The 16,323-nt window shown below is 47.2% G+C and overlaps 1 protein-coding gene and 1 long non-coding RNA gene across 7 annotated transcripts in view; one reads left to right on the top strand and one right to left on the bottom strand.

The window, feature by feature from the left end:
• The first annotated feature begins 813 nt into the window (after window positions 1-813).
• Window positions 814-2,225, top strand: LOC144341309 (uncharacterized). Its single transcript, XR_013418164.1, has 2 exons — window positions 814-1,054; window positions 1,913-2,225. It is a non-coding gene; the product is annotated as an uncharacterized LOC144341309 (long non-coding RNA).
• Window positions 2,226-3,824: 1,599 nt separating this feature from the next.
• Window positions 3,825-16,323, bottom strand: part of EGFLAM (EGF like, fibronectin type III and laminin G domains) — a 200,477-nt gene continuing 187,978 nt past the window's right edge. For all 6 annotated transcript variants that reach the window (XR_013418163.1, XM_001083277.5, XM_078004405.1 and 3 more), the window contains 3 exons: window positions 9,563-9,646; window positions 5,363-5,466; window positions 3,825-4,540 (listed from right to left, as the gene is read on the bottom strand). Coding sequence is in view for 5 of the 6 variants with exons in the window: in XM_001083277.5 (XP_001083277.2) it covers window positions 4,386-4,540; window positions 5,363-5,466; window positions 9,563-9,646 (343 nt within the window). In the remaining variant the exon portion in view is untranslated. The remainder of the gene's footprint in view (window positions 4,541-5,362; window positions 5,467-9,562; window positions 9,647-16,323) is intronic.

Here is a 16,323-nt window from a genome sequence, read left to right as displayed (position 1 = left end):
GCTCATGCTGTTGCATTGGATTAGTCATTTTGCTGGCCCGAACATAGCCACCTGTAAGCTGGAACTTCCTAACGGCAGCCTCTCACTTCCACGGGACCCACCAGCTTAAATGCAGGCAGCCCCGGGACTTCTGGCCTCACAACGGTTGAGGCAGGGCTGCTTACATTTTCCCTTCTCTGTTTAGCGTGTGCCGGATAAGTCCCCAGGTAGGATACCGTCGGACGACCCACATCTCCATGTTGAGAAATAATGTGGGAGTGGGCTAAAGCTGTAAGACCCCTGATTTCGGATTCTAATTTTGATTTCATGCTGGCAGCTCTCTCACCACTGCAGGGAGAAAGTGCTGGAGAATGTCGTCCCGCCTTTGATAAGCTAATCTTACCCCCTTCTCAGCTAAGGGTCTGGGCGGTGGTGGGTGTGCCCGGACTGACCCCCAGCTCCAAGGGCAACTACTGTGCGTTCCTGGACTGGGCAGAAGCTGGAAGAGGCAGGGAGGAGGTGGGAAGCGGCTCACGCCTTGTCCAGTCTCCTCTCCTAAAGTATTGTCTTTCCACTTGGAGCTGGAATTCTCTGCCTTTATTTTCCTGCAGCTGGGCCTCTGCAGGCTGCTCCTGGGTCATTCCCTCCCAGGAAGAAGGGCATTCTGGGGTGGGGGTTGCTGTCGGAGCTCAGAGGGGCTGGGGGCCCCTCCTACTGCCTATTCTTCCTCCTTTGGGAACTCACAGTGCTAAAAACAAGCTTTCTGAGAACCATATTTTTCTGGGTTAAAGGTGAAAAATGCAGCGTTTCCTCCAAGTGGAAAGCCCTGGGCCTGCCAGCTCCAGCTCCGGGCGCTTTTCCGAGCTCCTTCCTCCCACGCAGGGAGGAGGCGGCAGCTCCTGCAGGGCCAGCGGAGGAGGTGGGCAGGGAGGAAGGAGAGGGGGCAGCAGCAGGAAAGCGCCAGTGCCCGTGCCAGCAGGGCAGTCTGTGTGTGGACACCAGCCGGCCTGTTTGTGTTGGAGGGGCCTGGAGACGGGAACGGGACTGTGTCAGGAAATGAAAGACAAATACCAGGGTAGGAGAGCGGGGTGGCCTTCAGGGCGGTGGGCAGGCCGTGGGAGCTGCCTGGGCAGCCGCAGGAGGGGACACAGAAGACACCACAGACCTTCCTGAGAGAAATCCTGAGGTGGGGTCTCCAGGAACATGGAGGGTTATGGAAGTCCATCTTAATAGGAAAAGCAAGGACATCCTCAGCCCACACTTGGTCACCCTTGCTTCGAACATGTGGCAGGTTCCAGGGAATTTTCTCGGATCCTGATTGTGGGAGAAAAGCTTTTCAGGATCCTGTGCCCCACTCTATCCTTCCTTCCTAGGACAGGGACTGCTGTTAGCCTCTGAGCTCCCTGGTGACACCCCAGACCTTTCTCTCCAGCCAAGAGCCTGGCCAGCCTTCTCCAACATGCTCTCCCCATAGCGGCTACCCAAAAGCCAGGCACAGATCCCATCTCCCAGCCGGTCGAGTCCCTCCTCCTAAGAACAGCAATGGGGCCAGCTGCCAAGTGTCAGGGAGCAGGTGGAAGGAGGGCAAGGAGAAGAGAGGATACCACAATGTGAGGGGGAGGGCAGGTGCTGCTCGCATCAGACCTGGCCCGGACTGGCTGGGCACCGAGAACATCACGGACCTTGCCCCCAGCCCCAAGGGTTAGAGAAGGTCAGAAAAGAGCTATGGCCAGGGGGTCACGGCATCCCTACTGCACTCTGTCGTGAATGACACAGGACTTGCTGGGGTGGACCGATTGCATCAGCAGTGATGCTTTCCTACTGCTCCTGAGTCCATGCCCACTGCCAGGCAGCTTGGTAGTTTTCTCATGCTGGAGAAGAGCCCATATGTCACGTGGGGGCTGGCCCATTTCTTCCTCTCTTGAATCCACAGATGACTGGGGTGTGGCAGTGCCAAGCCGAGGCCGCGAAAGGTCTTCCACCTTTAGTCTCGTGCTTGTGCCCTCCCCCATCGTCAGGACAAGGGCATGCTCAGGCCAGCCCATTGGCCCAGGAGGAGGACAAGAAACACACGGAGCAGACACAAGCCACCTCATCAATCTGGCCAAGGCTATCCTGAATTAGCAACCCTGACACGTGTGAGCAAGTCCAACCGACACCAGAAGATCCCACCTAGTCAAGCCCAGCCAAGATTGGCAGAGCTGCCAAGCTGACCACTCAAAGTGAGGAATAAACATTCATTGCTGTATGCCATTGCAGTTTTGTGATTTTTGTTATGCAGCATTATTGTGGCCATGACAACAGATACACATAGAGAGAAAACTGGACACCCAGGAGCCCACATGGGATACACTGTCTCTTACCCTGTCCTCTGAGCCCAAGCCTCCCAGGTCACCAGCTTCTCTGGGGTCCCTCCACTCTGCTGCTCTCTCACCTGTCAGATCCCTACTCCCCTGACCCTGTCATCACATCACTCTTCTCCCCTTAGCCTCGTCTGCTTCCCAGCCAGAGGCAGGTGGTTCTACTCCCAGGCCTGCATCCCTGGGACATTGCATTTTTCTCTGGATAACACTTTCATGGAACAACAACTGATCAGCAACAGCTCTTCCAGCTTCAATTCAGCTGAAGATTTTGCTAAGATCACAATGATATTTATGGCTGGAGGGAATCCATCAAAATGGGCCGTAAAAGCAACTCCATGACATCTTGGGAAGCACTGGTCCCAACAGTATCAAAGGAAGAGGTGTTGAGGCGAGGGTGTCTGGGAGGTGAAGGACCCGCTTTCTACCACGTGGCCTTTCTCTGGATTGCACTCATGTAAGGTTATGTGTCTAGGAGTGGATGATGATGATGATGACCATGATTCCTCTGGGAGAAAGGATCCTGGCCATCAAAGCTTCCCAAAGACAGGAGATTGGGGCACAAAGTGGACCTCTCTAGTTTATTCATCTTTTATGATTACATTATGTGCTTAAAACTGCCTTGCACAAACCCCAAGTCTTGGCGAATGAATGCTGCACAAACAAAAGTAGAGTCAAGACTGGGACTAATTATAGGCTCTTGCATAAGTTAGATCATATTTCCCCCCTCTCTGGGGGCAGTGTTCATCTCACCTTTCCCTTAGTAAGTCCGTCATGGGGATCTGCCAGTGAACCAGCTGTCTCTGGGGTCAAGTGCATGCATAGTGAAGGGGCACAGCTCATGGTACAGAAGGAAGAAGTACTGTTTCTCTGGTTCTCACCCAGATGCTCAGACCATCCTGACAGCATGTCCCCCGACCCCTGCACAGCCTTAGAAACACTGATTGTATTAGTGTCCGTCAGTATGGACCTGACCTCCGCAAAATCAGTAGCACCTTCATAAGTGAATGAATGAATAAGTTCTAGCTTTGTCCCCTTTATTCAAGTTTACTACAGATATTCCCCCTCTCTTAAAGCAAAAATGACAGTGACCTACCTCGGTAACACATGTTCCTTTTAATCTGCTTATCTTGGAAAGCTTCATATTCATCCCCTTGAGCCGTCGACATTTACCAAAAGAGGATGGTCAGCTCCCCAAGTCACCCACCCAAGTTACCTATCCATTCCACTGACACCACAAATGGCCCAAACAAGTCTCTTTTGGGAGAAATTTTTAGGAAAGGTGTGCAAGAATTCAGGGTCATCCACCCAAACTTCCAAAAGTATACTGTGTGGACAGTCTGCAGCTATAAAAATATACACATACAAAAGTACAGCTACAAAATCATGGGGCTCAGCTCCTTAACTCTGCATTATAAAAAGTAGGAATTTCACATTCGAGGTAAGCTCTGGGGAAGGGGGCCGCATTATGATTATGATTCTGTGTTTGGTCTCCTTCCATCTTTATTTTCATGGACTAGTCAGAACACAGTGAGCCAGCCAGTGAGGAGTGGAAGGGGTTAATCCGAACAATCCATGGGTCAAGGTGGGAAATGTGAAGTTCAAGGGCACACAGTCATTCTGCTGTCAGGAAGAGTGTCATGAGTCAGGGAAGGAGAGAAGTATTTTAATACTGCCCTGGGGGTTTCTTTCTCTCTCTCTCTCTTTAATGTACCATGAATCACAACACAGTCATTGAGCTATAGCAGACAGGCTCTGGAATTTGCATTGATGTGTGATCTCTGGCAGCCGCTACATATTCAATGGACAAGGTCCGATGCTTCCTACACAGGGAATTCTGCTGGGTCAGCTCGCAGAGTGTCAGCAGGAAAGGCCACCCAGGGATGCCTGTCTTGGTTCTCAGTTTCTCATCAGTGTGTACTTTCTTTTTGGTGAGAGGACACACACCTGGTCCCTGGGCCTCTGCATATAGCATCAGGCAGGATCTCAGGGCCCCTGGGATTCTCAGAATAGAAGGCTCTGTCCCTTGGGCAAGGCCAGCTGGGGTTACTTGGCTCCGCAAGTGTTGATGTTTTTCCCATCCGCAGCATCTTCCACGAGGGCAATGTGGTAATCGGTAGACAGGGTGAAGTGAGAGATACAGCCCACAAGCCCTCTCATATATTGCCTGTTAGTGTGCAGAGCAATTTCCTTCATTCCACCTGCCAGGAAGCAAGAGGGAGATGAGGTGAGCCAAAGGGCAGGTGTCAGCAGGGCAAGGTCGGGGTTCCGCTTTGGGGCACTTGAATGTCTGCTAATCAAGGCATCCCTTGATTCATAGGATACATGAGGGCTGTGGGCCCCTTGAGCTGCTCGGTACCTCATTTCTCACTATTTTATAATTATCCTTGAAGGAACAGATTGACTTGGATCAGTTTGGTACACAATCAAAAGCTATAAATTCATTCCTCTTGTGTGATTTCTGGCCCAACTGACCACTTTGAGACCAAATAGTGTCTAGTAAATTTTGAAGTGTGGTATACTGTCAACAGAATGCAACGTGTAGTTAGAAGTGATGTCATCTTAAACCAAAAGAAATGCACTAATGTTGAATGCTTTCAATAGAAAATATCATATAGATAAAAATAGCTTTTCATTTTTATGCATCTGCACTAGTGAATTAATTCTAATAAGCCATTTACAGAAATACTAGTCATTCTATTCTGCAAGGGGAAAGAAAGACAGGTCCTGTTTTGTCAGAGAGAATTCATGGAGCTATATTTAGCAGATTCCTGTTTTATAAACAAGAAAAAGCCTGGTTTTCCTGGTGGATCTGTCCAAAGCATAAAAGCATCGAAGGGAGCCCTTCCTGCCCCCTCAGCCATGAGTCAGCTGTTCAGAAAATGAAAGAATGGAATATCTGGAGGGCTTCCTGATTTTCAGGTATTTGATCCAGCCAAGCGTGCAGCCTCGGCACAGCAAATGGAAGACTAATAAGAAAAGCACTGGCCTAAGTTAGCTTTGGTCGAGGGTCAATCGCTTACCCACATACAGAGCTCCATTGATGTTAAGCTGCCGCATCATGCCTGGGGATTTGCCCGTTCTGGCTCCATAGTCATCCACGGTTATCTTTCCTGACTGGCCATCCCTGCAAAACACCGAAACAAAAAAGAACAAAAAGCCTGGCATTTTTGGAGTTCGTTCAATCATTCATTCATTTCAATATAAATGTATTAAAGGGACCCGCTATGTGCCAGGCACTGTGCTAAATGATGGTGCTGCAGAAATCAAAGCAAAAGGCAAATTTGTGGCCCTTGGCATTCTGCGGTCTACTGAGGAAGACAAAAAGTCAAACTGTGAATGACAACACAGTGCCAGCCCTCCGCCACAAAGACCACAGGGTGCTGTGGAATTCCACCAGAGGAGCGGCACCTAACTTAGACTAGGGAGAGGACAGTTATTAGACAGATGGTCAGAAAAAGCTGCCCACAGGAGATTCTGGCCAAAATGAGTCTTGTAGCCCGGGTAGGTTAAGTCAAGTGAAGGAGAAGGTTATGCAAACAGAGGAAGCAACAACAGCAAAGAGAAAGAGCAGGGGTTAGCGCAGATGGAACTCACAAAACACTGGGGCTGGGAAAGATGAAGCCCCAAGCAAATGGTCAACCGCTCATAAGGAGTTGAGAATTTATCCTGAAGGTGACAGCAGGCCAGAGAAAACCTTTCAGGTGAAGCGCAGGGGAGGAGAGCTGGTGGCGAGGCATGGGAAGCCATAGGGAGCTGGGATTCTAAGTACAATGAGAAGCCAACAAGCAGTTTTTGTAGGTAGATGATCATTCTATGGGAAGACTGGCTCGGAAGTTTCTAAAGGACCCACAGAGCCCTAAAGTGACTCTGAAGACAGGAAAAGGGAGGTGTTCATTGGTGGCAAGGGCTTTGCAGTTTTCAAAGCTGTTTTTCAAACCTATCCAGCCCCATGAGCCTTCTTCGAGCAAATACATTTGCTTCTATAGCACTGGGGGGTGGACTCACTCAGGCCTCACTTCTTGATAGCACCTTCTCTAGAGCTTTAGAGAACTTTCTGTTGTTCTGTCCCCGTCTTTGAGACCACAAATGTGCTTTCTTAGAATCCTGTATCTGAATGCTGTGACAGGCAGTACCCGCAACAGCTTGCCTTGCTTGCCCTGCCTTTTAAAAGAAATTACTCTAAAATATTCCATTTTTTTATACTTACTCTAGTTCATAAAGTCTAATAATTTTTCATTTTTTATATCTAAAATGAAGATATACCTTATAATCAATGGCATCTTAGATTTGAAAAAATGTGGCATCACCTTCTAACATAATAACATGCTTCTTTATCATGTTTATTATGTATTGTCTGTTGCTTACCATTAGAATGCAAGAACATGAGGCAAGGATGTTAATTTTCTTCAGTGAGGTGTCTCCTATGTCTGGAATAATATAAGGCTCATCCCAGAAGATGAATGAACAAGGGAATCTGTGGAGCTTCAGCGTCCTCACCTGAGATGGGAATAGCTATGCCCATCTCCCAAGATTATTGTGGAGATCAGATGTTATATGCACAAAGCACAGGGCATGATACCTAATACATATCTTGCTCTATAAAGACTGGTAGAGGAATGTGTTGCTATTGTTTTCAATATCATTATCATATCATCATTTTTATCCGTAAAATGAAGATTATAAAACCTAAGTTGCTGTGAATATTAACTGAGACAAAGTATGAAAAGTACCTGGCACCTGGAGATGTTTAATAAACTGGAATTTATTTTCTCTTTTCTGCTGGGATTAATGCCTGCAAGACCAGGATTCCCCAGAGCAAGACAGGGTCCAAAGCAAGGACCCCTGGGCAATCTCCTTTTCACTGACACTTCTATCTCTAACCCTGGAGCCTGCCACAGAGAATTAAGGCATCCAGTCAATCCTTCTTACCATAATTGATATCCATGGCCTTAACCTAGTTCCCCCTGATATCTGTTGTATCCTCCCTTCTAGGCCTGTCTGCTCACAACTCTCAGCATCTGCTGGAATCCTCCCATTCATCCAGTTCTGGGCTTAACTCCTTCTGTTCAGCCTCATTGCCACTAAGACCCACCAGGAGACGTATCCATCATGCCAATAGGAAAAGCCAAGTCTGCTGAGTCATCTGCATGGTGCCCAGCTTGACAAACTGACATGTGAAATTCTTCCACTGCTTTATCCCTCCCAAACATCTGAAATCCTAGCTTTGGGTGGGTTTCATCATGGGGTGGGAAGGAAAGGGCTTTGAGCTGGGATTCTAATCTTGGCTTTTCCCACAAACAGTTGTACAGTCTAGGGGAAGATCATTTAACATCAGTTTCCTTAGATGTCTAGGAAGTGCCTGGTATCCTCACCAGTGTGTCATCTTCATATACATAATCAAACCCCAACAACAACTGTGAAGGTTTAAAAATTATTCCACAATGTGTGAATAACCAATGGTCTCCACCCAAGGAAAGTGGGAGAAGGGTGCTGTTTCCTGATGTTCCCAGGGTGGGGATTTGTAGGGATCAAGTGTAGTTAGAGGTAAAGAGCTCAAGCATTTCATAGTCCTTTAGATGTTTCCAGCCAAGCCCCTTTAAAGATGGGTAAGAGGGAGAAATGAAGAAGTTAGAAGCCATAGAGTTCGGAGTATTTTGGAGTTAATTTTTGACTTGTAGTCTAGAAACTATTTGAAATCCAAGCATGTGGATATTCATGATGGGAAAACATTTCTTTTTTCAGAAAGTTAGAGTTGGGACTTCATCAAAATCACCCTCTGTCTCAAGGGCTTTCTAGGCCACCTAGGAAGCTGAGAGGCACAGATTTGCCTCTGTATCCCCATTTCCTCTAGGGTTTCAAAGGCAGGCCCAGCAGCCAGGGGTTGGGGGCCCAGCGAAGCTCTCCCCATCGCAGCCTACATGGGAGCTGAGTAGGAAAGTAGCCATGGTGGGCACCATGTTTCCCAGGCCTCACTCATGACTTTATCCACTGGCTGCCCCAGAAACGGTTATGATAAATTCTCAGGGAACCCCAACCAGAGCCTCGATTCAGCTTTTCTTCTCCTGGGACCTTCATGTAACATGTGGGATTGACATTTCTAAGTTTCAGCCTGCTATTTGGTTTCTGAAAATATGTTGTTAGAAATATGGACAAGGGTATTAATAGTAAAACTATTATACAAAGAAGAGCAAAGGAATGATTCATCCAAAGTTAATCAGAAGTCAGGGTGGTGATTACCTCTGTGATGGGGAGATAAGTAATCGGTGCTGGGTGAAATACTGTCAGCTTCTAAGGTTTAGGTAATGTTATAAAAAAAAAAGTGGCCGGGTGCAGTGTCTCATGCCTATAATCCCAACACTTTGGGAGGTCAAGGCGGGAGAATCACTTGAGCCCAGGAGGTTGAGACCAGCCCTGGCAACATAGCAAGGCAGATAGTGCACACCTGTGGTCCCAGCTACTCAAGAGGCTGAGGTGGGAGGACTGCCTGAGCCTGGGAGTGCAAGCGAGGCTGCACTGAGCCATGATGACACCACCGTACTCCAGCCTAGGTGAAAGAGCGAGACCCTGCCTCAAAACAAATGAAAGAAACAAACAAAAAAAGCCAGAGGGATGGGGGAGGATTGCCTGTACAATGAGATTTGAAAGTCTTTTTTTTTTTTTTTTTTTGAGATAGGATCTCACTCTGTCACCCAAGCTGGAGTGCAATGGCATGATCCTGCTACCGCCACCACCCAGGCTTAAGCAGTCCTCCCACCTCAGCCTCCATGTGCCACCACACCCAGCCAGTTTCTGTATTTTGTAAAGACGGGGTTTTGCCATGTAACTCAGGCTGGTTTCAAACTCCTGAGCTCAGGCAATCCACCCACCTCAGCCTCCCAAAGTGCTGGGATTCCAGTTGTAAGCCACCATGCCCAGCCCAAACATTCTTTAAAGTCCACATACCCTGAACTCTCAAGGCTCCTCCAGTTCAGCCATCAAAAGGTTTCTTCTCCAGAAGGTTACTGCTTAGCGAAGGTTTGGGGGTTTAGTTTCCCTGGCCTGTTAGTGTCAGTGTAGGGCACAGCGGGAGTTCATAGAAAATTCCCTGAATGCCCTGGATCAGGGGTACTAGGATGCCAGGCAAAGTTGGGGAACAGGACAGTGGGACTACAAGGGAACTGGATACCGCATCCCTCCACTGCTCAGCTCTGGCTCTGGCTCATGCTGCAGGAGAGACTCACCGAACAGCCTTAACTCGGTGCCACCGACCATCGTTGAAGGAGCCATTCACCATGATGGATGCCACACCACTGCCCAGGTTATAGCTAAGGCATTGGAGAAGAAGAAGAGAACAGAATAAAACACTGAGGCACAGGCAGACACGGTTCATAGATGATTCTCAGGGCAAAAGTTCTTTGCAACTCAGAGTGCAGTTTTCTTAACAGAAAACAAGAGTGTTATAAAAGTTGGTGGGTTTCCAGGCTGGTTCATGTAATTAAAAATTATCAGACTTTTAAATTATGGTAAAATATACATAACGTAACCATGGCCATTGTAACCATTTTTAAGCATACAGTGCTGTAGCATTAAGTACATATTCATATTGTTGGGCTGGCAATCTCCAAAACTCATCTTACAAAACAAAAGCATTGCATTAAACAATAACCCCTCATTCTTCCCTCCCCTCAGCCCCTGACAACCAGCCTTCTACTTTCTGACTCTATGGATTTGATTCTTCTTCATACCTCATATGAGGGGCATCATAGAGTATTTGTCTTTTTGGGACTGTGTGACTGGCTTACTTCATTTAGCATAATGTTATCAAGATTGTTTTTTAATGCCCTCATGTAAGGCAACATCAGTACTAGAGTATCAGGAATAACAAGAAGGGCTTTATCATGTGTAACGTTTTACACTGTGTTACGATGATGGTCTGCCCCCTCCCTCCACCCGCCAAATTCATGTCTACCCAGAGCCTCAGAATGTGACCTTATTTGAAAATAGGGTCTTTGCAGATTCATTAGTTAAGATGAAGTCATACTGGATTAGGGCAGCCATGGATCCAATATGACCGGTATCTTTATGAGAAGAGATTTGGACATGGAGCCAGAGACACACAGAGACAGGGAACACCATGGGAAGATGGAGGCAGGGACTGCAGTGGGGCATCTCCAAGCCAAGGAACGCCAAGGGCTGCCAGCCACCACCAGAACCTGGGGGACAGGCATGGAGCCGATTCTCCCTGAGACCCGCTAGAAGAAGCGAACCCTAGCACTGCATGATGGATTTCTAGCCTTCAGAACCGCGAGAGAGCCCATTTCTATTGTTTTAAGTCACCTAATTTATGGTCATTACCAGAGCCCTAAGAAATGAATACATCTGTTTTCACTTTTTGTTTTTTTTAAACTGAACATTGAAGAGTAGGATGAGCCCCAGAGAGATTAAGGGAATTTGCCTAAAATCACAAACCTAATGTAGAATTTGAACTTGGTGTATCCTCTGTCCTCATCCCATTTAACTCTGCTATCAGGTTTCTCTAGTGGCTTCCTATTTTCTATTTCAGTTCCCAGACACCCTGGTACCGTAAGGGTTTCAGAAAACATGAACATGTCATTACCAGAGAGAAATATCTCCCTTAATCCAGTGTTCATTCAATTATTCTAATTAAATTTAATTCGACAAATATTTAGTGAGTGACTACTCTAGCCTGGGCACTGGGCCAACTGCCCAGACTTTCCCTGGATAATACAACAAAGCCTAGGCCACCAAGCTTTTGAAGGGAAGTATGTTCCACCTGGGATACTCCCTTCTCATTTTGTAAGAGGACATATCTCTCCTTCACCTCATTGCCCAAGATAGAGGGATGTCGAGAGAAAACCCGGATGAGTTACCAGGCACTCGCATGTACTCATTCTGAGAAAACAGCAAGAATAGGAAGTGCTTGGCTTTCTGCAGAGAAAGCACCATATGTCATTCCTTTGATAATGGAGGCTCAAAGAACTCACCCAGCCCATTGACATTTAACCAAGAATAGGACTTGGGGTGACTCGACAAACACTGGGACAAAGCTGCCACTCTGACCCTGAAAAGTCCACTGTTTTCTAATGAATTTTCCCACATCAAGTAACTCCTTGTATAAAGCAGTCTGGCGGCGGAATTTTGAGATTTCATGATTTGGTGGCTAAATACTTCTTGAATGAATAGGAAGTAGGGCGAGTTGCTGGTGGGCAGAAACTATCTATGGCCATTCTGAGAGGCGGCATGGGGTGACAGAAAGAGCATGGACACTCACATTCAATGGACATAGCTTGATCCCCAGACTCGCTAGCTAACAGCTCTGTGACCTTGGGCAACTTGTTTCATTTCTCTGAGCCTAAATATTCTCATCTGTCAAACAGGGATAATAATTCCTTCCCTGAAGAATCCTAGGGAATGCTAAGTAACATGACATATGTAGGAAGCACTGCACATCATAGGAGCCAAATGAATAATCCTGCCACTCCAAACAGAGGCAGCACTTAGTGCAGCTTGGATATAGGGTTGACAATGCACCCCAAGGAACTGGTAGGAAGGAGAAAGTTGCCACCAAGGCTTGAATGTGTCACATCTCTCCTAGAAGACTAGCCACGTGGGAAAGTAAGCCAACAAGCTGTCAATATGTAACCAAAGCAGTCCGGAACACCCAGATCTCAGAATCAAGGTGACCTGGCTGTGTAAGGGCAGGGAGGCTGGATTGCAACATGATTGTGGTGCAGTGAATGAAAACCTTTTCAGTTGTCTAAGAGCCCATCTAGACAAATGGTGCGTGCGCTTCCTTCTGTTCTCCAACCCGACAACTCTCCTGTTCAGGCCAAGAGCCAGAATGTGCTCTAGGGAGTCAACCGTGAATCTGGCAGATGGGAATCCAGCCATCACTGCGGGAGGGGTCAACTCAGTTGGCTTCTCCATGGCCTGGTTCCCCAACCCCCCAATTCCATCTGACTTCAGACCCTCCAAAGAACCTCCCACTTCTCCTGACATGCTGATACTCACCCTGGAAAAGCTCCCTCATGTATATAATCATAAATGACCAACAATAGTGGTTACCTTCACTGGGAGAAGAATGAGGGAGCATTTTTGGGTGGTGGACATGTTCTATGTCTTGTTCTGAGTGATAGTGAATCAGCGTTTACATATTCTAAATGTGTCAAGCTCTACACTGAACAAGCATGCATGGCAGGAAGGCATGCCTCAGTATAAAAATGTAGAGACAGATATAAGAATGTTTATGTCTTATTTCTCTACCCATGTCTTGGGAACCTGGCTGCCATGATGGATTATTCTGAGCCGCTCAGCTTGGTGTGCACTAGAGGCTGTGAGCCAGAGCACCAAGGTGGGCCACTCGGAAATACCTTCAGGTGAGGCCTTTTGGAAACCACTCGGCCACCTTCCTGTTTTCCTGTGGTGACACTTTTAATCATGTCCCCTTTAAACTGTAGCACAAAGCACTTTACTAATGTCAAGTCTCTTCCCCCTCTTCACTGCATGAAGATGTGATGAGGTGAAACTAAGTGGGCAATGTTCAGTGTGAACGGTCAAGCAATGTTCACAAACCCCGCCGGTGGTAGGTTTTATGCCCCACGTACAATCACAAAACAAAATGAAACAAAACAAAAACAAAACAGAAAACAGAAAAATACACTCATTTTCACCGAGCACTTTGATTTCCTTTTTTTCTGCTAAATCTTGCACCAAAACTATAAATATATATACCTACATACATTTTTAGAATCCCATCGCTTTTCCCTATTCTCTGGCAGAAAGGCTTTGAGCACTAAATTAGCCAAAGAACCAGCATTTAGGTGAAGAAAGTCATGAAAGTTGAGACTGTATTTTATTATCTTAGGATTCCTCTTCATCTGCTTTCAGCCTGGATCAAACACTGAAACCTCAAGAACAATTTGTCTGCTCTGTAGAAAGATTCACTCTCCAGACTGCACAGATCTGTGCTCCTCAGGGGCAGGGCCCATGACTTATTAAAAATAACAGTAACAATAATAAAAATAAGAACTACGTTTTAATAATAACTACATGTTCTCTCTCTGAGGTAAAGGCTTCTAAGACTCAGAAAATGCTTGAGCAAGGATCATAACTTTTCTTATCATTAATTAGCTATGTACGAAGCACTGCACATCATAGGAGCCAAACGAATAATCCCACCACTCCTAACGGAGGCAGCACTTAGTGCAGCTTGGATACAGGGTTGACAATGCACCCCAAGGAACTGGTAGGAAGAAGAAAGTTGCCCCGCATTGAACCCCTTACATGAATTCATTCATTTAATCTTTACAGCGAACCCTGTCGTTTTGCAAGGAGGGGACAGAGGCTGAGATTTGGGTAACTTGCATGAGCCCACATAGGGGATCAGGCATGTGTAATTCCAAAGCCACTTCAGACCCTGTTTCACAGGGTATGGGTCCTGGAACCACCCGGGTGCTTGTTTCTAATCAGACCCCGGTGCCCACCACACCTATTGCATCAGAATCTCAGGGGGCAAGCCTGGGAATCTACCTTTGAAACAAGCTCCCCAGTGATTCACTGTATGCTGACATCTTCAAACTACTGGCCTACACTGGAATTCCTCTCTGTGCCCAGCCCGCTGGGACGCTTCCCTACGTCAGCATCGGGGGCATTGATGCGGTGGGATAATAGCCCAGATGGAGGACGAACAGAGCGGCAGCGATGGGGTGGCTCCAGGACCAGAGCAGGCACAGAAGTCAGCCTCAGCCTGGGCTCAGCAGTGTATCTTACACAGATCACAATCAGAACTCCAGGATTAGAAGAAAAACAGAGGACCAATTTTCAGAATCCTGAGAAAGAAATGGTAACAAGAAATATGTCCAGGATACAGTAGAGCTGTTTGAAGGATGCTAAGCAGGTGGGAGAGGGGACGGGGCTCTCCAGGGCTTGGCGTGGGAGCTGGTGGGAGCTGTTTCCCTGCTGGGGTAGAGTGGGTGGTGAATAGGTTCAGCAGGCAGTTTAGGGGGAAGTGGGACCATCCCACCCACAGCTAAGCTACTGTTTCAGTTCTCTTTTCTGGGCACAATCAAGTACTTGAGGCCTTGATGAGGTTAACCACAGGAAAACCACAAGAAAATGGCTTCAAGGCAGCCAGCCTGAAATAGGGTGTGAAGAACTCTGTGTTCAACCTCTGGGCCAGCAATGGGTGGGAGGCTATGGAGGACAGGAAGGCGGAGATGGTGAGAAGCTGTCTCTCACCTGCCAGCTTCCAGCCTCAACTACACACGACTCTCCAAAGTCCCCAACAATCATAGGACTGAGTCACTTAGCATGCTCTCCTATTTAGGGAATAGCATGACACTGGACAAGTGACATTTCCTCTCAAAATGCCTTTTATTCAAATGGAAAGATTTTTGTTATCCTGCTTGGGCTGTCAGTAATCTTAGCACACGACCAACAGAAGCCCCAGAATTAAGTCTTCAACTTCTCCCTTGTTTAGTGAGCCTTCCTTTGTCTATTTCAATTCAATTACATTCATATCATTTAGCGGCCACTCGAGCTAGTCATCAGAGGGTGAATTAAGAAGTACAAGCCTGAGAAATGCCTCCCCCATGGAGCTCAAAGCTTTGAGGGTATCAGAATTGTCTGGGGAAACAGTTACCACACAGATTGCTGGACCCCACCCCTAGAATGTTTCTGGTTCAGTAGATCAGGGTGAAGCCTGAGAATGTGGATTTCTAACAAGTTCCCAGGTGATGCTGAGGCTGCTGGTCTGGAGACCACACTTGGAAAGCCACTGTCTAGAGGAGCGATTTCTAACCTCATGTGAGGATATGCCATGACAATCTCTAGAGAAGTGTTTTCATGTTACAGGAGACAGACCCTACCCCTTGGAAGCTCAGCTTTCACCCAATCTGGTAAGAAGGGTAGGGAGAAATCATTCAGGTAATTCTTTAACTACTTCATAGCTATGTATTTGACACATTTGAAAACTGTCTAAATTCACTTAAAAGAGGGAAGAACTTCTGGCACCGCCTTATCGGTAACACCCAAGAAGCATTTACAAAACTCTCATGTTGGCTGGATCCACTGAGACACGAATCTGTGCTTTGTTCCTCCAGCAGCAGGAGACTTGAAAGCGGGGATTCTCCTTCCCACAGCTACACAGCTAACAGGGAGCCGAGTCAGAATTTAAAGTCAGGGCTCCTGGAGCTTAGGGTTTTAGACCTTCCTGAGCTGCTGAGTCTTAGGCTGAGTACTCGCTTCCATGCTTGGCCTTCGTGCTTGGCAGTATCCAAGTCCTCTTTCTGCTCCTTCCTAATTTATGAGTAGGGAGCATGCAGCAGTAACACACTCGAACAAGGGCACAGAATTGTTCCTCACAGGGGTAGATGGTCAATTCCTAAGGCTCTGCCATGCAGTTCCTATTGAAGCTACTCAAGTGTGCCACTGTAGCATGAACACGGCCATAGACAATATATAAATGAAAGAGTACAAGCCAGGCACAGTGGCTGACGCCTGTAATCCCAGCACTTTGGGAGGCCGAGGTGAGTAGATCACCTGAGGTCAGGGTTTGAGACCAGCCTGGCCAACATGGTGAAACCCCATCTGTACAAAAAATACAAAAATCAGCCGGGCATGGTGGCATGTGCTATAAGAGAATCACTTGAACCCGGGAGGCAGAGGTTGCAGTGAGCTGAGATTGCGCCACTGCACTCCGGCCTGGGGGAAAGGAGCAAGACTCTGTCTCAAAAAAAAAAAAAACACAAAAAACAAAAAACCAAAAAAACTCCTGTTGGAATACTGGGGTACTCTTGGTTTTTGGTTTTTGGTTTTTGTTTTTTTTTTGAGATGGAGTTTTGCTCTGTCACCCAGGCTGGAGTGCAGAGGCGCGATCTCGGCTCACTGCAACACCTGCCTCCTGGGTTCAAGCCATTTTCCTGCCTCAGCCTCCCTAGTAGCTGGGATTACAGGCACCTGCCACTACGCCTGGCTAATTTTT

The sequence above is a fragment of the Macaca mulatta genome, chromosome 6 (genome assembly GCF_049350105.2).
Source record: "Macaca mulatta isolate MMU2019108-1 chromosome 6, T2T-MMU8v2.0, whole genome shotgun sequence".
NCBI classification, from domain to species: domain Eukaryota; kingdom Metazoa; phylum Chordata; class Mammalia; order Primates; family Cercopithecidae; genus Macaca; species Macaca mulatta.
Note: the sequence above shows the minus strand (reverse complement) of the source record. Positions and strands in the feature narration are given on the sequence as shown.